This window comes from Plasmodium fragile (assembly GCF_000956335.1).
Source record: "Plasmodium fragile strain nilgiri unplaced genomic scaffold supercont1.80, whole genome shotgun sequence".
Lineage (NCBI taxonomy): Eukaryota > Apicomplexa > Aconoidasida > Haemosporida > Plasmodiidae > Plasmodium > Plasmodium fragile.
Genome location: NW_012192660.1, coordinates 1 through 23,773, shown reverse-complemented (window position 1 = coordinate 23,773; position 23,773 = coordinate 1). Strand labels below are relative to the sequence as shown.

General features: G+C 38.5%; 5 protein-coding genes across 5 annotated transcripts; 4 read left to right on the top strand and 1 right to left on the bottom strand.

Moving 5' to 3' along the window:
- Positions 1–664: 664 nt before the first annotated feature.
- AK88_04874 (uncharacterized protein) lies at positions 665–2,302 on the top strand (the record flags this gene model as incomplete). Its single annotated transcript, XM_012482478.1, has 1 exon — positions 665–2,302. One exon carries the CDS (start codon positions 665–667, stop codon positions 2,300–2,302), a length of 1,638 nt encoding a protein of 545 aa, XP_012337901.1.
- Positions 2,303–4,703: 2,401 nt separating this feature from the next.
- Positions 4,704–6,023, top strand: AK88_04873 (uncharacterized protein; the record flags this gene model as incomplete). The annotated part of the gene is made up of 1 exon (XM_012482477.1): positions 4,704–6,023. The coding sequence occupies one exon, from the start codon at positions 4,704–4,706 to the stop codon at positions 6,021–6,023; it is 1,320 nt and encodes a 439-aa protein (XP_012337900.1).
- Positions 6,024–7,033: 1,010 nt separating this feature from the next.
- Positions 7,034–11,830, top strand: AK88_04872 (ribosome biogenesis GTP-binding protein YsxC; the record flags this gene model as incomplete). The annotated part of the gene is made up of 12 exons (XM_012482476.1): positions 7,034–7,697; positions 8,376–8,435; positions 8,516–8,574; positions 8,711–8,846; positions 8,951–9,026; positions 9,173–9,252; positions 9,375–9,434; positions 9,620–9,732; positions 9,926–10,025; positions 10,802–10,939; positions 11,191–11,590; positions 11,686–11,830. 12 exons carry the CDS (start codon positions 7,034–7,036, stop codon positions 11,828–11,830), a joined length of 2,031 nt encoding a protein of 676 aa, XP_012337899.1.
- Positions 11,831–12,387: 557 nt separating this feature from the next.
- On the bottom strand, positions 12,388–19,580 carry AK88_04871 (uncharacterized protein; the record flags this gene model as incomplete). The annotated part of the gene is made up of 2 exons (XM_012482475.1): positions 12,388–14,589; positions 14,646–19,580. The coding sequence occupies 2 exons, from the start codon at positions 19,578–19,580 to the stop codon at positions 12,388–12,390; spliced, it is 7,137 nt and encodes a 2,378-aa protein (XP_012337898.1).
- A 2,762-nt stretch (positions 19,581–22,342) lies between these two features.
- Positions 22,343–23,752, top strand: AK88_04870 (uncharacterized protein; the record flags this gene model as incomplete). Its single annotated transcript, XM_012482474.1, has 1 exon — positions 22,343–23,752. A coding segment is annotated over one exon (1,410 nt), but the record flags the coding sequence as incomplete, so codon positions are not given.
- Positions 23,753–23,773: the final 21 nt, after the last annotated feature.

Genomic DNA, 23,773 nt, shown 5'->3' with positions numbered 1-23,773 from the left:
TTACAATTTAAAAATTGAAACGCTCAAAAAAAACCTCGTATAATTTTTATAAATCATTGAGCAGCCGCATACGTGAGAAGGAAATGCCAACGAGCGCTCATTAACATTTTACCCGTTTGTGAAAATGGCGGAAGTGGACAGGGCCAACTTTTTTGCGGCGTCTTATGTACATAATAATTCTCTTGAAATAGCAGAAGAATTCACAACAGTGTATAATGGTTAAGCCCTTCCCGCACGGTGCTGGTGCTGTTCTTAAATTCTTTTTTTTTTTTGAAGGGGGGGATCCCTTTTTTATGTATTCAAACGGTGTCTTCCTCGTTGTGGAGACTGTCCAGAGCCTTATTTAGGCGAACTCAAATTGCGTTCCTTCTGGGCATGTTATTTGGGGCGGAAAAAGTGCTTAACGGGTAACGTCCACAAGAATCAATTCGGAATTTTTTTCCTTTTTAACATCATGCTTAATCGAAGGATAGGCAAAATCCTGCTGTACGATTACTCCTCACTGCGGTCTACAAATTGGAGTGCAAATACACCCAAAAAATGGGACAACGTAAAGTGTAAACGGAAAAAATCGCAAAAGGGGGAAAAAAAAAAAAAAAAAAAAAAAAAAAAAAGTGGAAAAAAAAAAAAAAAAAAAAAAAAAAAAAAAAAAAGGAACATCAAAATGGATAGACGAATTGAAGCGAGGAGAAAAGAATTTAAGAAGAACTGCGATGACACGAGAAGAAAAAGAGAAGACTTGGTTGTCCAAATAAGAAAGCAACAGAGAGAATGTCAGCTGGAAAGTAAAAGAGCCTTGATAATGGCCAATATAGGACTCGAAGAAAATTCCTCATATAATGTCAATTATTTAAAATCCAATCAAAATGACTCCACCAATGATTCGCTATACAATGCTGCATCAAACAGTAGTTCCAGTACCATTGAAATGTTAAAGAAGATTCCCTCCTTAGCCATAGGGGTAAGGTCATCTGAATATGTAACTCAATTAAACAGCACACGAGAGTTAAGAAAGTTATTGTCCATTGAAAAAGGACCCCCCATACAAGAAGTAATAAATTCAGGGGTCGTTCCATACATAGTGGAATTTCTAAAGTATGATGATAAAACAGATTTACAATTTGAAGCCGCTTGGGTGTTGACAAATATTGCTTCAGGTTCACAAGAACAAACCAAAGTGGTAATTGAAAATAATGCTGTGCCCCATCTTGTTAGACTATTAAATAGCGAAAAGGAAGATGTGTGTGAACAAGCCGTGTGGGCTTTGGGGAACATTGCAGGAGATTCAGCGGAGTGCAGAGAGTTTGTTCTTAATCAAAATTCCTTACCTTTACTTTTAAAAATTCTAAGAACGAGCCATAAGAGAACATTAATAAGAAATGCCGCATGGACATTATCGAATTTGTGTAGAGGTAAGCCAGCTCCCAAATTTGAAATAGTTTCCAAGGCCTTGCCAACCCTAGCTGCATTAATATACAACGATGATGAAGAAATATTAACAGATGCTTGTTGGACTTTGTCCTACTTATCAGATGGCTCCAATGAAAATATCAATGCTGTCCTTGATGCTGGAGTAGCGGAACGGGTGGTGGAGTTGCTAAGCCATTGTTCTTTTTTAGTTCAAACACCTGCGTTGAGAACCGTTGGAAATATCGTCACAGGGGATGACCTCCAAACGGATGTCGTTGTTAAACTTGGCGCTGTGCAAAAATTATCCTGCTTACTTAATTCTTCAAAAAAAAGTATAAAAAAAGAAGCCTGTTGGGCCTTGTCCAATATCACTGCAGGAAACATTTCCCAAATACAGGCAGTAATTGACAATAATGTTATTCCGCAACTTATAAATATTTTAATGAAAGAAGATTTTGAAGTGAGGAAAGAAGCGGCTTGGGCAATATCGAATGCTTCTTCTGGGGGATCGGAGTCCCAAATTGAATACCTTGTGGAATGTGGGGCCATACACTCTCTGTCCAACTTATTAGATGTAGAAGATGCAAACATCATTTCTGTCACTTTGGAAGGACTGGAAAATATTCTCGAAATGGGAGAAAATAAAAAGTTAAGAGATAATTTACCTGCCAATCCTTATGTTCATTTTTTTGAAGAATGCGACAGCGTGCATAAAATAGATGCTTTACAGGATAGAAAGGTGGACAATATTTGCAACAAGGCTTGGAAAATATTGTACAAGTATTTCCCCTTTATCATTAACAACGAAATAAACAGCACGCAGATCACTCTCAACAATGTCTTCGCCAACAACGACGACGCGGTGCTCAATAAGGACTTTACGTTCGACTGATGGGCTTCTGCCAGGATGGCCAGGCGGGCCAGACGCGACGAACGCGACGAACACGACGAACACGAAAGACGCTTCTGTGCCACGCGCACCATTTATATTACATGTGCGTACCTGCGCTGCTGTGCCGGTCTACACCCCCGTACATACCCATATTCATGAAATCTCCCACGAGTACCACATCAAGTGTGTGCATTAATGCAATGCATCAACGTGTATACCCACGTCCCTTTGTACACGAGTAAAAAAGAGTCTCCCTTGTGGAGGCAATTCATCTCTGCGTGCGCCCCCTTTCATGGGCATACCCATATGCGTACACTAAGCTGTGTGCGTGTACAAGGGCCACGCAAAACAAGTGTTTTTTAAAAGGAAGAAAATGCATGAAGAGTACATAAAGCACATGCACAGGCATATATATATATATATATGTTCACATGTGCATGTTTATGTTTATACATTTGTATACTCATTGTGGGTTCCCATATGCCCAACGTTCACCTATCTACCACCTGCTCATATATCCACTGCATCGATGCAGCTCCATTTATGAGCGCCTAATGCATCCACAAAATCATCTCGTCATTTCCTACGCACCTCTTCACGCACTACCCCTTGTTGTTTACTCACTTCTTCGTGCACCACTTTCTCACTTTTTTCATTCACCCACTTCGCACTCGCATCCCCACTTTGCCCTCCATGTCCCTACACTGTTCCCTCCTTTTTTTAAAACCCTTTTGAAAACAAACATTCGTAACACAATAAAAGTGTGTATATATATAAGCATGCACATATATATATGTACATATGGATACCTTATTTTTTCATTTTTTTTTTTTTTTTTATGGTTTTAAAACATTTTCCTTATTACAATTTAAAAATTGAAACGCTCAAAAAAAACCTCGTATAATTTTTATAAATCATTGAGCAGCCGCATACGTGAGAAGGAAATGCCAACGAGCGCTCATTAACATTTTACCCGTTTGTGAAAATGGCGGAAGTGGACAGGGCCAACTTTTTTGCGGCGTCTTATGTACATAATAATTCTCTTGAAATAGCAGAAGAATTCACAACAGTGTATAATGGTTAAGCCCTTCCCGCACGGTGCTGGTGCTGTTCTTAAATTCTTTTTTTTTTTGAAGGGGGGATCCCTTTTTTATGTATTCAAACGGTGTCTTCCTCGTTGTGGAGACTGTCCAGAGCCTTATTTAGGCGAACTCAAATTGCGTTCCTTCTGGGCATGTTATTTGGGGCGGAAAAAGTGCTTAACGGGTAACGTCCACAAGAATCAATTCGGAATTTTTTTCCTTTTTAACATCATGCTTAATCGAAGGATAGGCAAAATCCTGCTGTACGATTACTCCTCACTGCGGTCTACAAATTGGAGTGCAAATACACCCAAAAAATGGGACAACGTAAAGTGTAAACGGAAAAAATCGCAAAAGGGGGAAAAAAAAAAAAAAAATTCTGAGGGAGAGTTCACATTTTAAACCCATCCGCTCAAGACATTTGTACCACCTTTTGATGATCCCCAGAAAGGCACCTTTTTATTTGAATTTGTTCTACACAACGGTCGATGTGCTCAATTTTTTAACAAAAAAGGCATCATGAATTTTTTTGCGAAACAAGTTATTTTTATCCCCTTAACAAGGCAAAAATTCACCCACTAAATGAGAAAATCTTGATCTTTTTTTTTTTTGTTCTTTTTTTTACCTTTTTCTCTCAGAAAGGACAAAAAAAAAATCAGACACAAGTCTCCCTCTCTGATACTTTGTGAAAGTTCTTCATCATAAACCTTTACATGCAGGGGGAAAAAATGGGCTATTTGAACATTCCAGCTGGCCAAAGGTGTGTAACATTCACCTGTCTACTTGCTCCTTCCTTTTATTTATTTATTTTTTTTTTTTTTTTGCTTATTTATTTTTACTCATTAAGCAAAACACAAATTGTTCTCGCCACTGTGAATGATTTCTCTTTCCTTAGATCATTTTGAAGGAAACCCTTTTGTTTATGTGCTTATATTATGTAAAAAAAAAAAAAAAAAAAAAGACAACAGTTTGATTCACTCTCCTTTTATGCTTTGTTAATTTTTTATTTTAACATAATAGCATTTTTTATTTTTCAAAGTCCACGCCGCACATGTTTCAAGCACGCGCGAGCTGTGCACACACTTGTACATATACATATATACTCATATACGTACTCATAGGAGCGCCTACGCAATTGTGGGCATTTTCGTAAAGTTTAATCCCCCCCTTGGCTTGTTCCCCCACATATAAAGATACGCCTCGCATAAATCGCCGCATCCCTTTTCCGCGCCACTCGTCACTCCACTGCCGATTCGCAGTTAAAGGTCAGTAACACCTGTCTGCAAGATCACGTCACAAAGCAAACTTCACCAGCAACAATGTCGAACCTCGCCCACTACTTGTGCCTGCTCGTGCTCCTACTGAGCACCCCCGTTCGGAGCCGCGGATACGTGTGCGACTTCTCCTCGTCCAAGTACAACCTGGACTTCGACGACTACTACGCAGATGTCACGTGCTACCACGAAATTGGCCAGGGAGACACCATCGGAGTGATCATCCCCAAATACAGGGACGGTAGAGAAAACACCAACATTTTAACCCAATGCTTTGAAGAAGTTTCATTAAACAAATCAGGAAACAATCCAGTGTCCATATACAAAATATTTAACAAGGATGAAATTGAAGTATCAGTTTCAAGTACGCTATACAACACAGAATATCTGTCCTCAATTTTAAAAATAAAAAATGTGGAAAAAAATAATTATATTCATTGTGTGTTTGAAAACAGAAATGAAAAAAATAAGGAAATCCACAAAGGAGTGGCAAAAATTGCAATAAAAAATTACCCAGTTCAAAATAAAAATTTAACAAACAAACATGTGGTTGACTTGTATAACCAACTGAATTTAAATGTAGACAATTCGAAAAGCAAATACAGGGTCACGGCTGAACCTGGACATATACTCTACATACTGGGGACCAAATTGGCCAATGGAAAAAATATTTATTTTGACAAAAATTGTCGTGTCCATTTTGAGCATATAGGAGATATTTACAAACATGTGTTTCCAATCATTAACGAAGAAGAGGTGGTGTACGACTGCCCCATGTACTATGATAACAAGGAAAAAAAAATCTCCTTAGGAAATTTGATTGTCACTTTTGAAGCCAAACCTCCAAGTATAAAATCCATCAGTAAGGACATTTTAAAAAAACATATAAAATATGACATTGAACAAAAACTGCATGTCCTTTTAAACGGCTCAGATTACACCATGGGAAATATGGACAGTGCAGACGGAGATCGTCCTCATCAATACATGGAACAGAGTGTAGAAATAAATGAGACGCAAACATCCAACCTTCAATCCGTTAACCTAAGCAAGGAACATTGTAATAATGATAAATGTGTAGATTTGTTTGAAAATTCAACTTGCTCTTCCGTTTGTGGAGGTGGATACAGACTTCGCGATGGCTATGATGTATTCTACGACATCCAATCGGTCATTCCGTGTAACCATGGGGATTGTACTCCTGAAGATGCAATTGAACCTCTTGTCATTTTCGCTTGGACCTCCATTGTTTTCTTTTGCATCATGGTTACCCTTCTGATCATCACCATTTACTCCCTCCTGCATGTCAGTAAGCAAAAGGTGGCCGACCCCTTCTACAACTACGACTCGAACATCAAGTCGTAGGACGCGTTGTGAGTCCCTAACAGTCCGTCGTCAGGTGTAAGGAAAAATAACATGTGGGGTAGTGACAACCAAAAGGGGGTGCACCCAACCCACTGGGCGCCCATCAAGTGATCAAAATGCCGCCAATTGGGGAACCAAAGTGCACGAAGCACAACCCGCAATACTGCCATTTTGTTTTTTTTTTTTTATCTTACCTTTTTTACACATTGAAAAAAAAAACAATTTTGTGCACATTTTGAAGGGCTTTTTTACGTTGACGAAGCGGGTGCCCGTTCATCTCTACCACTTTGTCTGCTTTGTTTTTCCGTTGATTTGAGTTTATTCGATTTTATTAGCCTCAATTTGTTTTCATTTTTTTTTTTTTTTTCTCACTTTCTCAACACTCTGAAAAACTGAGCACATTTAAAAGGATGTACATAACCTTATGGGGCATGCTGTAGGATAGTGTGAGGTGCGCTGGTTTAGGCCTCTTAACCGATCAAATGGACACACACCGTATTGGGGGTGGCACTTAACGGCAAAAAACGGTTTACGTGTGAATTTCGTGTGGAGGATTAGCACCCATATTTGGAGACGTATGCATATATGTTGACATGTATTCATTGATCCAGCATCCACCACGTTTCCGCTGAGATGCCATGGGCGAGGAAAGCCTTGCCTTTTTTTTTTTTTTTTTTTTTTTTTTCCGAACTAACAGCGGTAAATGCAAAGAGAGCATAAAATGCCCCCCAAATGTCGATGCCATTCCTACAGAGCATTGTAGGGATGAAAATTTTGCGGCCACAGTTTTTTCCCTTGCGCCCATTTGGCACACCTGCTGGGTGATTCGTTTTACTCAACTGTTTTACAATTTGTGAGCCATTGTATAGTATAATATGCTATTTTTTTTCTCTCTCATTTTTTCGCAACAATTTTCACCAGTTCTGCACACCATCTTCCATGCCCATGCCACGTGACAGCTTGCGAGCAGCCCTTCCTCCCCTGGCAACTCGAAACATAAAAACGCACAAATGAGGGGAACCTACCTATGGATATTCTACTACAGAACAAAGCACCTGCGGATTCAGGATTCCTTTCCTTTTTTGAAGCTGCGTGCTGAACAATTTGCAGACAATTTTGTGCGCAATTATGGGGACACCATTAATGGTGTAAAAAATGAGCTCAAAATTATGTGTAGTTTGTGTAACATGTCCATGAGGATGGTTCATGTATCCCTCTGCGAAAGTGCGAACTGCGGGGGTTATAGGACTGCCGATGGATGTGAGCCTACCTTTGAGCATAGCCACGAACATCGCCTCAGTTACAGCGGCAATAATGCCCCCGCGGAGAGCGCCCAACTAGAGCAAAATACACAACCCGCAAAAAACGGCCGTTCTAAATTAGCAACCTATCTAATTATTCACTACGTTAAAGAATATGTAAAATTTGTTGTCCACTCTTTACTTCATTTTTATTTTTATTTATGTGATACATTTTATCGCACCCTGTGTGTGTTGCCAAAGGGCTATTTGGAATTTCCAGAGCAGCTGGATTATTATTCGTCCATTTCGGACAACCTCTTGACCAGCTTTGTCACCATTTATAAAATCTATAAAAAAAGTAACTCTTCAGAATTTCGCTTTAAGTTAGATGAACTGGCATTTCTTGGTTCGGGATTTATTTACGACAAAAGAGGTACAAACATGTGCACAGCAAAAAAAAAAAAACACTTAGCGTGTGCAAGTGGGCAGCACATTTATACTTATTGTTTGCTCAAAGGGGGGACAAATTGCCCCTCAAAAAAAAGTACACCACGGGACCTAGTTTATTGAGCCCAGTATTGTCCGGACAACATTAACCGCTTAAAATGTTATGTCCCTTTTTATGGTAATTCTCCTCGCCATACCTTTTTTTGTGTTTTCCCCCATTTTTCATCTCGCGAAAAGGATACGTTCTAACGGCTGCGCATAACATAACGGTAAAGAAATGACGAGATAACACTGTGACGTCGTGGCGATGTTGCGACTTAGCAAGGTGTCCAAGTTGGCACTTGACAAAAAAAACGTACTCATAGCACTTACACCCATTTTGCCCATTCAAAAAAAAAAAACTCCCGAAGAATACAGAGGGAACCCTCCTTATCAAAAATGAAGACAACTTTTATGTAGCAACGGTGGCCGGTTTGCACAAGGGTAAACTTTTATACGTAGCACTCATGGAAGGAGAAACCAACTACCGTTGGAAAAATCTCCATTTAACAGCTGTCACACGGGTTGTTCCTGTGCCCATGTGTGTACCTCCGCACGTATACACACAAACACACGCGCGCACTTTTTTATACACTTCTCCACGCACCAACACACCAAATGTCAGAATCAGATATATGCGTCATGAAAATTAACTCGGAGGAATACTTTAGCCACATACCTCTAAGTAAGAAGCACAAAAATGTAATACGCGCAAAGGTCGTCTATTCATTGCACAATTCATGTCTAATGCAATTTTAAACATAGACCCCAGCAGGGAATTCTTGAAGCCCGGAGAAACTGTAATCACGTATGGACAAATACAGGTACTCATACTTTGTGTGTTTCCTTTTTTTTCTTTTTTTTTTTTTTTGTTCTCTTCCTCCTTATTTTGTTGCAACCTAACTGGGCTCCCACATCTGGACTAAAAAGTAACTCCATTTTACTTTCAAACATTTTTAGAATTTCGATAAAGGGACCTGTAGTATCGGTGTCGTAAATCAACCTAGACAGACATTCACCAAATTTGAAAACTTTTGTGAAAAGGAGAAAACCTGTTTGTACCCCTTTATTCAAATAAGCAATCCGATTAACAAGGGTTAGTATATTTCCTGGCAGCGGGGCCACACGCATGGAGTTTGCAGCTCACCCGAGTATACGGCACACCCATGTGAACTACTTTTTCGCACCTCTAATTTTAAGGCATGTCTGGCTCGCCACTAATCGACAAGCATGGAAATCTCGTAGGAATGATACAAAAAAAAATAGATAATTACGGGTATGCAATGAAGAAGCGCGTCGCAGAATGAACAGAAACACAATGTTTCCTCTTAGGCGCAATGCAATTTGGTGAAAAAAAAATAATAATAACAGTAATAATTTATGGCAATCCTCTCACCCTCATTTTTCGCATTTAATAAACAGGTTGGCGTTGCCCGTGAATATTTTAAAAAATATCACAACCCACTTACAACAGGAAGGGACATACAAGGAGCCATTTCTGGGTATTTAGTCGAAAAAATAAAATAAATACATAATTGTGTGCCAACGGGCACATGTACATGTACACACAGCAACCCTTCGTGTACACAACCAACCTCTGCATTGTCATCATAAACACCATCAGGAATTGTGTTGAGAGAAAAAGAGCAAAGTACCTCCGCAGTTTATAAAAAATGCAAAAATGGTAATGGCAAAGCACACGCAAATTTTCCTTTCATACACAAAAAAATATGTTGATCACCCAAGCAACACTTATTTGTGTCTCCTTTTTTTTTCATTCTTATGGCGATTTGGAGAGCAAAATTTTCCCTCGCAATGCCGGTCATGTTTGTGCACTAATTCATCCCCACCCGAATTCCCCTTTTTTAGAAGAACTAAAAATACAGGACGTTTTGGTTAATTCACCTGCGGACGTTGCCGCCATAACCAAAGGAGATATCATATTGACGATTAACAATAAGGGGATTAAAAACATTTGCGATGTTAAAAGGATAAGCAAAAGGAAAAAAAAAATACAATAAACAATTCTGCTTTTATGCCTATATACATTTATGCGTTTGAGCTTGTTTGGGGTATTTAGCCTCCGTTGAAAATTTGTGTTGAGGCAAGGTCAATTTTTTTTTTTTTTTTTTTTTTTTCAATTTTTATCCCTTTCCGTTATTTACTACTTTTTAGGTGCACGAAATTTTGAACAGCACATCGGATGGTTACATCACAGTCGACATTATCCGCCATGGAAAAAACAAAAAAATAAAAGTAAAAAAAAAAATATATAGTAAAAATAGAGCAAATAAGGGACACAAAAACGTGTTCACAACAGTGAATGGATGCGCGCTTGTCCCCGTTTTGTGTACCTTCAAAAGACGTGTGTTTGCCCTGCCGAGATAAACCTTCTTCCATTCATTTTTACATTAACAGTTTGTTCCTCCGTTCACCAGTTTTCAAATTGGTGAAGGGGGGGGAGCATATGTTTGTACGCGTGTGTATGTATATGTGTAGAAGTGCCAACTCGATAGTGTAATTGTGGCACGTAATGCATAGTACCATTTTGCGCCACATGTACACATTGACGTAAATTTTTTTATGATCACCGTTTGGCTACGCAGTGCATAACATAGAGCGGCCGCGTGTGTATGCTACACTTGCTCATATTTTGCGCTGCATACTCACTTCACCAATTTTTAGGTGAAACTGTGATGACCAGGAGTTTGTTAATCCGTTTCGTCGCTCAATGTGCCCTTTTTTTTTTGTAATCCCCAGCTTGGCACCAAAACATCTTCATCTTATGATAAATGCGAAGCGTAGTTAGATCACCTCTCTCCCTTTTGTTTTGGGTGTACTTCGTTAATGTGACTCGTGTGTTTTGTTTTATTCCCAAAAGGGAAATCACGAAACTTGTGACAAGCTCAAATTTCCGCCTTTTTGAAGGTAACCTTTTTGGGGGCAGGATGCACATAAATATATTTCCATCTGCTGCATTCCCTTTGAACCTAATCGTTCATGTACGAATCCCTTACTTGTCCTTTTTTACACCGTCGCTCCCCTTTTTAGACATTAAAAAGAAAGAAGACCTCGAATATAAGCCTTTCAAAAATATCAGCTTTAACAAGCTTAAAACCAATTTGAAAAACTTTCTTGTAATCAACAAAAAGTTTAACATATCGGATGTCAAGCATGTTTCCTTTTTAGGTAAAAAAAAAAAAAACAAGCAATGTGAGTAGAAGCGAGCGTACACTTGTGCATATCCCGAGGTGATCACCTTTCCTTTGCTAGTATCACATTATGTATCTTCCCACATTTTGTGCGTCTTCGTCTTCACCATTTCTGTTTCATCATTTTGTGTGATTTCCCACAAAGTGGTTCTACACTCCTTGCCGATGGTTCTACCAGCAACAGCTAACAGGCAATATGTGTGTCTTTCCATCCCACGCCCCCCGTAGGAAAATTTCATAATTACGAGAAAATTGAGAACTACGGCGTCAATGAAATATGCATACTTGGCCGGAGCAACGTAGGGAAATCAACCTTCCTGAGGAACTTTATAAAATATCTTATCAACGTAAATGAGCATGCAAATGTGAAGGTGTCCAAGAACAGTGGGTGCACTAGGTCGATAAATTTATATTCTTTTGAAAATGGAAAGAAAAAGAAGTTGTTCATTTTGACGGACATGCCTGGCTTTGGCTATGCTGCAGGAATAGGCAAAAAAAAAATGGAGTTCTTAAGAAAAAACCTAGAGGACTACATATTTCTGCGAAATCAAATATGCCTCTTTTTTGTTCTTATCGACATGAGCGTGGACATACAGAAGATTGACGTGTCCATAGTGGACGCCATAAAGTATGTACAACTTTTGCTAGCGATACGTTTTGCGTATTTCACCCATTCTCTCCTCATATTTCGCTCATCATGTTTCATTTTTCACCCCCACACAGACAAACGAATATACCGTTCAGAGTCATCTGCACGAAGAGCGACAAGTTCAGTGCAAATGCTGAGGAACGCCTTCAAGCAATCAAAAATTTTTATGAGCTTGAGAAAATCCCCATACACATTTCGAAATTTTCGACGCACAATTAGTAAGCCTTAAAAAGTGTGGGACGCGCTGTACGGCGTTCTTTTTCTATATTGCGATTTTTATCAATTGGTGTTTTCTCGCATTTGCGACTTAGGAGAACGAAAAGTTTGTCATTATGATCAGTCGCTTAAGGGCGCCCATTTCTACACGTGCGTTTACACATTTTTTTCTTTTTTTTTTGCAGCATAAATATTTTCAAAGAAATTCAGCACCACTGTAATTTGGACACCCCGTGAAGGCGATTGTTTTTTATGGCTGCCTCGGGCCGTGTTGACCAATAAAGTTTGGGTTAAAAAGGGATGCACAAAGGGAAAAAAACATCGGGACGGGAAGAGCAAATTGACTTCAACACAGACGAATGTATATATGTTGTGCGATTGTGCGCTAACGCGGTGGTGCGCCTGGCCCTCCAATTTTTTTTGAGCGCACCTGCGAGGGATGCACCGCTAGAGTGGAAGTTTACTACGTGCGATTTTTTTTTTTTTTGTAGCAACTTATTTTTCATTCATCTTGTGACCGCGCATCGCGGCGCATGCAACACTCACGGATAGACCTCGCCTCACGTGAAGTAATTCAGGCCGCCCTTGTACATGTCCAAGATGTTCAGCTGGTCCTCCGTGAAAACCAACTTGTACTTGTACTCCCATTCGTCCTTATGGGTCCTCAAAAAGTTCTGGATGCACTTCTCTATCTCCTTCTTTATGATATGCACCTTATTATTTGACATTTTTGCTACGCTCATCAAAATGTTGGGGAGCCATTGGGGGACATGATTCGGAAACGAATTGATAACACTGATGAGGGCGTAAATGGCGACCGTTTTTTTCTTCTCCAGCTGTTTGCTGTTACTACTCGTTTCTATACTCTCCCCTTGTGATGACGGTAATGTGCTTTTCTCATTGGCAATTTTTAAAAAGTATTGAGAAATGTTCTGGACTGTCTGACTGTCGTAGAAACAAAGCACAGAGGACAAAATGTCACGAGACAAATTCTGAATCTCAATATAATTATCAACTAGCAAAGATATGAAGACATTTAGGAGGAAGGTGTTTTCCGTTCGGCTGTAAAAAAATATGCAATAGTACGCATGGAAGTAAAAGCAAAATTGTAATACGCAATTGCGAATCTTCCAGTTGCTTTTGGTTAGCAAGTGGCTTAACTTGTTTATGAATAAATTCCCCATATTATCTTGGAGTAGTGAATCGAAGCTACTAATTAGTTCTGGTGTGGCTATTACGTAGTTATGGTCTTCGTTATATGTGGCACATGCGTCTCCTATTTCCCCCGCCCGGTCCGAATAGCTGATTTTTTCAAACTCAAACAAGTAGAGCGAAGGACACATGAAGCAGTTGACGGCTTTGTTTACAATCTCATTGATAAAGTTGTCGACGAGCTGGAAGGACAAAATAAACATCTTCAAAAATGGAATGCTCACATTATTTAACACGTACATGCTTCTAATCGAAAAGATAGTAATGGTAATATAAGCTAGGGTTTCCAGTGTGTAAATAAATTTAGACTGTTTCGACAAAGTCTCCTGGCCTTGAAGGTATTCAATAACCTCACAGGCGCTTTTGTACATATACATTAATATCCTAAGGTACATGCGTTTCAAATGGGCATAATATCTATTGTCGTGAAGTACGTAGAGTAAGTAGGCTAAGAGATCCCCTACCACTTGCCTAACCGTTATGTTATCATTATCAATTAATTTTAGAAACTCCATTAGGTGGTCATCCATTAGGTGAATGTTCTTGTGCATACTGTACATAAGCATAATGCTTAAGAGCTGAGTTTTCTTTTTGAAAATTAAATTAGAGGTGTCTTGAAAATTGAAACACAAACAAAACTTAAACAATTTTTCGTACTTGTCAAGATCCTTCTTCTTTATGTTAATAAAAAGTAGGTGAAAATAATACATCCATATGTTATACACATCCATATTTACAACAGCTATTTCTTTTTCCAGTAATGAAATGATGCTTTCCAAAATTGAATCTGCTGCTTCTCTCCTTTTTAACTTTCTCAAGGAAAACAGTAAAGGGCAGACTAACGAAATGAACGTAGATTTGTACTCGTTGTCGGCATGCGCATCTTGTTGCAGTTCCTTCAAATTGTGGATAACTCTCTCGAAAAAGCTAAAATGGGCACACATATCCCCGTTGTTTCTACTAGTTTGTTCTTCACCGAGTCCGTGCACATCCCCATCCCCGTCGTCCTGTTTCTTCACTTCGTTGTATGGCTGTACTGTGTGCACCAATCCGAGTGTACCTTCATCTCCACCTCCCACCTCCTCATCATACGCATTCTGGAGATTAACCAAAAATTTGAAAAACTCATGGTAGTAGAAAAAATCCTTCACGTGTGTCTCGCTAATGTGAGCAAAACCCTTAAAAGATTTTTGCATCTTCGATAAATTCACAATGATGGCATTTATGCTATTGCTCTTTTTCTTGCTCTTCAAATTTTTGTATATGCAGACCTCCACAAAATTGTCGTACACATCTGGGCACCTGAATACCTTCATTATGTGGGCAGGCACGATACCTCTATCAACGTTTCTGTTGAAGTATTTTAAAAACTTAATAAATCCGTAATAAGCTAGGTTATACACATTCACATTTTTTTTTATGATCAAATTTTCTAGCAGGTAACTAAAATAGAATTCGCTGTGATTGAGAATTACAAAGTTCTCGTAACAGATGAGGAAGGATAAAATGACGATTTGCGCGTAGACGTTATTCTTTTTTTCGCTTTCCGCCTTTAGAAATAAAAATAATTCGTTCAGACTTTTTTTTTTTTTTTTTCTTCCCCTACGGAGCTAGGCTCCCGATTTTTTATAAATCTGCTGTTAATGATGGCATACACTAGCTTCATGCACTTTAGGGTTATTTCATCCTTCTGCATTTCCAGTCTTAATATGTTTAGGATAATTTTGATGTACTTCTTCAGGAGCTGCAGGTCGGTGCTGATCTTCTTTATCAGTCCAGAGTTGCTCGTTATGATTATCAGGATTCCGTTGAAGCAGCTGAGGCACTTGTTCTCGAAGTAGTCATGGTTGTTTAGCTCTCCTAGGCTCTTCATGCTGCTGAGCTTGCTCAGGCTTCCGCTCTCCACAGGGCCATTCGTCTGGTCATTCGTCGGGTCATTCATCCCCCCATGTGTGCCGGCGGGTAGCCCCTTCTCCTGCTCGCTCTTCACCAAGATGTACAGCTGGATGTAATTTTTTAGATAAAAGGAGCATATTTTGAGAAAGGGAATTTTGATAATCTTAAAAGTGGGCAAAACGAGCTTCATGGTGCTCTGAGCATAAGATCGGACTTGAGAGTAAATGGACAAATTTGTGAAAAATAAAATATTGCACAGCTGTTCACGGTAACCCTTAAAGCAGTAATTCTTTTTCCTTTGCTTCAATCTTTCATTGTAAAGGCATAACACGTTATTAACGTACTGACTCTTAATGATATCATAGTTGTAACTATACGGGTACATATTGTAGGTGAAGGACAGCACGCTGTTAATATATTCATTGTACATAGTCGTGTTAGGACTCTCGTTACATTTTAAAAGTAGAAAGTGTATGCACTTGATAAATTTTCTCTGCATTTTTGCATCTGCTTTAATAGTCTTCTCCCTATTATTAATAATATTTGTGAAAAAATCTTCTTTTAACTTTTTCAACTCATTTTTATCTATCAACATTTGCTTTGCGTTTACATCGTTAACACTATTTTCACTATTCACTGAGCTGATGGAAGATTTGTGCTCCAGTTTATCATCATTAGGATTGTATCTAGCATATAAGGACATGCTCAAAATTTGCTTGGGTATCTTCAAAACGTGTAAAGATAAAGTAACGACAACTTCGCTCATGTACACATACAGGTAGAAGGAAAGCTTTGTATTCACCACATGGCACTTGGCTAAGAGGTTATTATAATTGTACCTTTCATCTGGATATAAACAACTAAGTGGTTTAACAATGCATTTAATTATTTTGTAAATTCTAGAGATCACATTGGAATGGTTTAGAGGGAATTTCCAATTTATTTTTTTTTCCTTTAATTTTCTCTTCTCTACGTATTTTATTAGATTGGGGGTTGACACTGGGACATCACACTGGATTATCAAATCGAGCACATAGTCGAGTAGAAAGTACGTGAACTTCTTCCCCATTTTTACATTTTCCTTTGATGGGGTTTTCCATTTTACAAGTTCATCCGTGTTGAATACCTGTCCTGCCATTCCTCCATGGGCACAGTCCCCCTTAGCTGTCCCTTCTTCACCATTGCAGGTGGTGTGCACCACTTGACCCTGTTCAAACGCATTATTTGATGCTTCCCCATTTCTCGTATTGTTTAGAATGTACCAAGGGATTCCCCACCCACCCAGGGTACGAACTTTCTCTTGTGCACTAATATTTTCTTCAATCTTAAAACAGGAGTATTCCTTCACCGATAGAGAAAAATTGATCTCCAGAAATCTATACATAATTTTGCAAATGTACTTAAAGGCAACATTGTTATCGTCAACGATATATATTTCGATAAGGTTGTAAATATCCTCCAAATTGATGTATTCATTCTTGGCTCTTCTGATTAGGTTTGACAAAAAATGCAGGTAGCACTTTACCGTGTCGTCATTGGCGTACTCGTTCTTCGAGTAGGTGAAATATTCCTCCTCTTGTTGCGCAAGGTGTGTTCCATCGGACGCTTCCATCTCAGGTACTACTCGCTTTTTCTTCTTCTTAGTGATGAGCTTTTTATAAAACGCGTTAAAAAGAGTGTCGTATATTTTTTTGTTATTTACCAGGCCAAAGGCCAGCGGAATGATGGACAATGACTTGGCATTTTCCTGATCAATATTGTTTAAAAATTTCTGACACAACTCATACACAATATCGTGATCTAAATGAATAAAAAGAGAAATGAGTGTGGTCTTCAATCCTGTGTAAATATCGTTGCCCACTTTGGTATCTTTCTTTTCTCCATTCATTTTTTTGGTATCTTTACTTTTCTCATTTTTAGTAAATTTTATAAAGTACAAAATTTTATCAAAAAATTCATGGATCCAATAGCATAGATAGTCTACTAATTCTTTCCTCTCTTTCATAAGTTCCTCGACCTGTTCATCATTTAGCCAATACAAAGTGTACACCTGACTTCCTTCCATGCTCATAAATTTTTTGTACTCTCTCACGGCAATCTGCAAGTCGCCCCCTTTTCCTGTTCCTACATTGTCAATTTTCACAATGCAAATGTAGGAAAATAAGATGCTTAGGAAGGAAAAGATGGTGAAGCTTTTATACACATCGCAGATATCAATACCCATACTCATAACGGAGAGCAGATCTTTCAAATGGCTAGCCTTATATCTAATCAGCAATGGTAATATTAGGCATAGGGACAAAAGACAGTTACAAATTTGGGTTGAAATGTTCACATTGATGAGGCATTCTAACATTTTCTTTACGAAAATATCCAGGCAGTTAATGTCCACTACGCATATATGCTTTAGGATATTTTCGAAGAGGCTAACTCCCTTGCTGCTCTTGGGAAACATTCCCTGCACTGCTAACTGTGTGAACTTTTCGATGACGAACTTTTTGTCTTCCTCAGAGATGAAGTAGTTCGAGACATAATCGTCTTCTTCGCCATGCAGGTTGATGGGAGTGTCATTATGGTAATGCCCACCACGAACTTTCATCCGTTTCAAATACAAACTCTCCCTCTTTAACTTCCTAATGAAGCAAAACAGAAAGGTGTTTATGAACAGGTTGATATTCCCAAGATGCTTCCCCACACTGGAAGGGTGTATGTGCGGCATGAACAGACAAGTAATAATGTTAAAAAATTCGTGTGTATCTAGGTCTTGAAAGAGGGAAGATATATTTCTTTTATTTTCTTTTCCTTCTCCACATTGTAGCCCTTCTTCACCACCAATTGTCATCTCATCAAAGGTGCTTATATTAAAATTTTCGTCATTCAAAAAGGAGAGAAAAGTTTGCAGTAACTCTTTCTCCCTCATCTTTGCCTCCAACTCCTTTTGCTTGACTTCCTCCGCACTCTTTCCCCCAGCTGCCTTCCCCTTTCGATACATTCTATTGAGTAAAAAAACGAATGTCTTCGAAACTGTTTTCACAACACTATCATCGTCATTAATCAACAAGTTGTAATCATCTGGAATGTATTTTTTGGCGGAACTTAACTGAACATTACAAGGTAATTTGATATAATATAGGAACAAGAAAAAGAGCAGCCTTACTATTTCCTTCATTTGCTTTTCCAAACTAATGTTATACATATACGCATATTTTAACCCTTTGTAGACAATTCTAACGAAGGCATAATTGATACTGTGCCAGTTGTACCGTTTTAACTTCCTGTAGAGATAGAGAGCCTTTTCATATTTTATTAACTTAAAACATAAATCATCAGAGCCCAACTGACTTAGAACTACAAAGTTTAAAAACACCGTGTTATATCTTGGACAAATTTCTAACTTCTCAATGGGATGTGTGGCTAGGTCTACCTTCTGCAGGATCTGTTCTTCGGCCATTCCAACAAATGTGTTTACCGCTTCCCCATGTTTGTTCTTCATGTAATTGTCGTCCAGTACCACTATGCTGTTGGTGCGTCGGTTCAGTTCGGAGTTAATGGCAAAGATGGTACCATCGTGTGGGTTGTTGCCATCCCCCTCATAGGGGCAATTATCATTATGTGTTCCATCCGCGATACCGTTTTGACCCGGTCCCTGGGCGCATTTTGCAACCCGGATTGCGCATCCCATAAGGCATTCAGCCCTCATATCCACGTACTCCTCATATTTGCAGGAAAACATATTATTTAACGAAAAATCAAAAAGCAAGTTATGCACATCAATGTTATAATAACAAAAGGGCCTCAACATTGCCAACAAATTTATAACAGATGTGATGAAATTCTTGTAGGCATTGTGACTATACTCATCCTGCTTCCTAGAACTGTTACTCAGATAATCATAAAATAAGCTAAACAGGTATTTATAATCAATAATGTTAAATATACACTTTTGAATATATAAACGAAAGCTTTCATCCTTTCCATTAATAACAATTTCTTCATTAAAAAATGAACTGCTGTTTTCATCTCCCCTTTCGAAAACACCATTAATAGATAGGTAATACCGCTCTCCAGGCATATGTGGCTTGTTCTCATTTATGGTGGTACTGTCCACATCACTTGGGTTTTCATTTATGTACTTGTATTCATCGTAGTAGTGATCACTAATTCCTTCATAGGAATTGTTCGTCACATCACTGCCGTTTCCTTCATCATCATGCGCAGTGCTACCCACACCCTCCACTTGCACAAAACTACTCGCTTCTTCATCTTTACAAATGAGTCCCCTATCATACTCAAAAAAGTAGTCGTCTAAAATGTGACTTTTAATATTGTCTAGAATTCCAGAAATGGTTTGGCAAATATAGGACTTTAAATTTGGACTTATATTTTTATTGTGCAGAGAGTACCACAAATATTTAATCATAAAAATGTAAAAGTGAAAAGATTTATGTTTCGTCGTGTTGATGGTTTCATATAAGTTGTACAGCTTGATCACTAAGGTCACATTGTAGGAGTTGTTTTTTTTAAGCGAAACTATTTTTCTTATTTCGCATAATATTTCGTACTTTTCCTTGTTCACATTTTCCTTGATTTTTTTCGGCAGAAAATTGCTGTAATCGTTTAGCTCCCTGAACGTATTCAGCATCATCGTTGGCCTACGAACTTTTCTACAGGTCTAATGCGGTGAATATATTTCTTTATTTTGTACTTAAATTGGGGCTTCTTTCCTATACATTCTGCGTGTCTGCGTAAATACCTTCGCGCGAAACTGTGCACTTACGTTTGGTAGTTTCTGTGTGGGGGTCGGGAGGACGCGTAGGGAACTATCTGCAACTTATTGTCCAGCAAAAGAGAGTATCCTCTCCGTGCGACAGCAGTTGTGCATGTAGAGGTGTTATGTCTATTTTTATTTCAAAAACGTTCTAGTACCATCGCAGGGATGTGAAATTGTTATCACCCCGGTGTGGCACCTTTTTGAGCGGCAGCTATCGATGATAACAACTGGTGCCAGTTGGTAGCAACTCGTACCAATTGAATCTAATCAGTGTTAACACACGCAAATCGTTAGAAACTTGCTCTGTATTGGGCACTTTTCGTAGGGCGGCACTTCTTCTATAGTTAGACTACACAGGGGTGCGCACAACAAATTATTCTTCGGTTCCGCGAATCATGAGATTTTTGCCCCCTTGGTAGAATTTAGGAAAAATAAAAATGGGCCGTCCTCCCTGGTAACATTTCTTGTACGTACGGAATACGAATATTTTCTTCTTCCCTTTTCCTCCTGCACATAATTTTATCACCAGATCTGCTATATTCTGTCCTTGCGATCTCTACTATGAGGCGAACGCGCGTTGTACACCTACATTAGTACATATGGAAAATGGCACATGTGTGTGAACATTTGTGTTGACAAACCCACGTTAACGTTTAAACATGTGCATCAGCTATTGTATGTATAAGCGTATGTGCATGCTTTTATACGCGTTTCCATCACATGTACTCATCCTTGTGTTTTTTTTTTTTTTTTTTTTTTTTTATTACCTTTCTTTTTTTGAGCTTAAATGGTCAGTACCTGCCTCCTCCTTTTATTGTATTATTATGTTAGGATATTATCCCTCTAACTAAAATATTTTTGTATTTTTGTTCTTGCCAATGGTTATAAATAATTTCTATCTCTGTGAAAAGTTTTACTTTATTTATATGCAATATATATATTTTTGTCGATCAAAGAGTTCCACTTTCCTTGTATTAACAGAATTTTTTCGTATTCTCAATTTATTTCCTTTTTAGTGGCCATTTTATATCGCCTAGTGTACTCTTTAATTTGTTGCCCTATGTAGTATTCAAAAGTGTTTTTTTTTTTTTTTTTTTTTTTTTTTTTAAAAAAAAATGAAGAGTAAAAAGTAACTTGCCCTGTAAAGCGAGCGGAAGGTACCAAAATATTTATGCGTATATATAACTTATTTTACATAGAACGGGGGAATAAAAAAAAAAATATGGTGCCACGTTATCCTAACTGCAGCATGCTGTGTGGGTGAGAAATTATTGTTTGAACTATTCGAGTTAAAACCTTTTGTTATTGCTTTTTTTACGACTTTGTTAAAAAAAATATACAAACGGGATACTTGAATGATGAGAAAAGTTGAGGGGTGAAATATTGTAAGGTCGAAAAAAAACGTTGCAGAGGAGGGTAACTAAACCATATGGCTGGAGAACTTATAACTTCTGATCAAAATAGAGAGCAATAGGTTTTTACACCGCTTGGCATCTACATGCGGGAGTTAAGCCTTATCTTATGTGACACAACTGAGAAATTGACCTTATCTCAAACGCTTCGGAAATTAAACTGTCCCCCGGTCGGGGGTCGGCCAAGGGTGGCGATTTTACTGACCCCATTTTAGACCACTCACTTAAAGAAGAGAAAAAAAAAATTCATTGCAGTAGAAAAGATCAACGTGTTCTTTGCGCTATGCGCATTTGTACAAACTGCGGTTTTGCAAAATGGAAGGCATATAACATTGCTCATCATGTGTATGCTTAGGTATTCATTTGTCTCTCTGCTCGGCTTGCTCAATCAACGCTGTGTGTGTATAAATGCGTCTCTCCTAGTTAAGCTCAGTTGTAAGAAAAAGAAAATGCCCCATGAATAATGTGTACACCAGCGCTAGTATACCTCTCTTACATACAGTGATGGCTTATACGGCAAACAAAGTGCACGCCAAGAGGTTCTTTTCCTGTTCTGCTGGATAGTTCTCATTTTTGCTGTATTTTAGGGGAAAATATATTATCCCCCCTGAGCCCTTTGCAATTTCGACATAGTATACATTTAACAAGCCATTTTTACGTAGCAGTAATACACTTCCTCTTCAGTTTCCCGCTAATTAAAAGAAGTGCCTTGGGCAGTGCTACCGTCGTCATCGAAGAGGAAGGTGTAGAGTAGGTGACTTTTCCCTTTAACATAATTTTTTTAGTGCGTCCCGGTTGGGTGCCACGCTCAACGTCGTTTTCGTTACACTTATTTTTAAAATTTTATTCGAGGGCGAAAAGCAACCTTGTTTTTGTTTTTCCTTTTTTGTTCCTTTTTTTTCCAGTTGTCGTATTATTGCGTTTTTTTTTTTTTTTTAATTTGCGAACATATCGAGTGTGCCATTAGGATAACTATGGGGCCTCTCCCTTTTTAATGTCAGCATCGCGTTAGGATTTGTTCATAAAAAGGAGGATACCCCTTTTGTCATCTTTTTTCATGGCCAACTCTTCTAGCACACTGTGGGAACGCCATTTGGGGGCTACATAGAACAAGAACCATACATATATACGCAAAAGCGAAAATACACACATGGGCATATATGCCCATACATACATGTGCTTGCTTGTTGCTGCTGCCCACGTCCCCGCCCACCCCCAGTAACCATGATGAAGCTCCTCAGAATCAGAAAGGCGCACTTCAGCACGGACGTTAATGTATCCAACTTGCTGAGGAAAAAGGCAATTCTGTTCGAAAATGTGAAAAGGGAAAATTGCAAAAAAGAATTAATTCTGGATTATTTCAACATAAAAGGAGTGAAACTGAAAAAAAATGACATTCACATTATGACTAACATTTTGTGTAGACCGACTGGTAGGATAATGATTTTGACTGATAATATGAAGAAGCAGAATTTTAACTTCGATTTTGGGTCCCTCTCTGGGGGGACTGAACATTTACCATTGGATGAAAAAACAGTGAGCCAGGAATCTGGTCAAGATTCGGGTGACCCTCCGAATAGTAACAACTCCAACACCGCTAACGAAGTGGAGGATACCCCCAGGTGTGATATCCAAGGGGGGGACAAATCGAGTGTCCAGCTTAGGGAACACAACCATGTGAACGCTGACAGAGAGAATGACAAAACGCAGGAAGAAGTAGAAGCGGAAGAATATTATCCTTGCTCCAATGTGTGGAATAAAAATTTAAAAAATTTATTCAAGGAATGCAAAATTCACCTATGTGATGATTTCGAAATAGAAAAATTTGTGGAAGAGTGCGAACGGTTTTTACGATTTACAGAAGATATCAAAAGAGTAGCAAAGTTTGAAAATTTGGACAAAATAATTACCATTATAAATATTCCCAATTGTTATGGAAGAAAGGAATTGGCACAAATTATTTACGACTGTGCTAAGATTAAGGTAAAATTAAAAAACATCATTTTCAGATTTAAAAAAAATGGCATACAATCGGACTGTGCCTATGTCCTGTGCGATAGTGTGAGTGATGGAAATATTTTAATTAACAAAATGCAGGAATATCCTGTTGCTAAAAAATATTATTTACGAGAATTTTTTGGAACTTGTTTTTTGTATGCTTCCAAAAGTAACCTTTTCCTGAGCTCTGAAAAACTTGATTACGTGACCATTTTTTCAAAGTATAAAATATTCACCTGCGGATGGCATAAGGACATTTCCATAAAGGAGTTTGAAAGTTTTCTTATCACTCTTAAAATATTTCCCAAGAAAATTATAAAAATTGACTATCGCAGGGGGGCAGCCCAGCAGGACCACTCCGCAGGCAACTCCGCACAACAATCGGAAGAGCAGACAGACTGTAATTACCAACTCAGCCCCGTGGATCCCCATCACATTTTAATAAGCATCGACGAGGTGGACTCCGCCGCGGATGGTGCGGACCCCACTAACGACCCACAAGACACCAATACATCCTCGTTTATTTTATTTTTCGAGAATATGCGAATGACAAAAAAGGTTTTCACGAAACTGGAGAGACTGAAAAAGAAATGGAAAATATCGGCATCCAAAAACTTCTACGCATACCCAAAGACGGTACGAAAAAAAAAAAAAAAA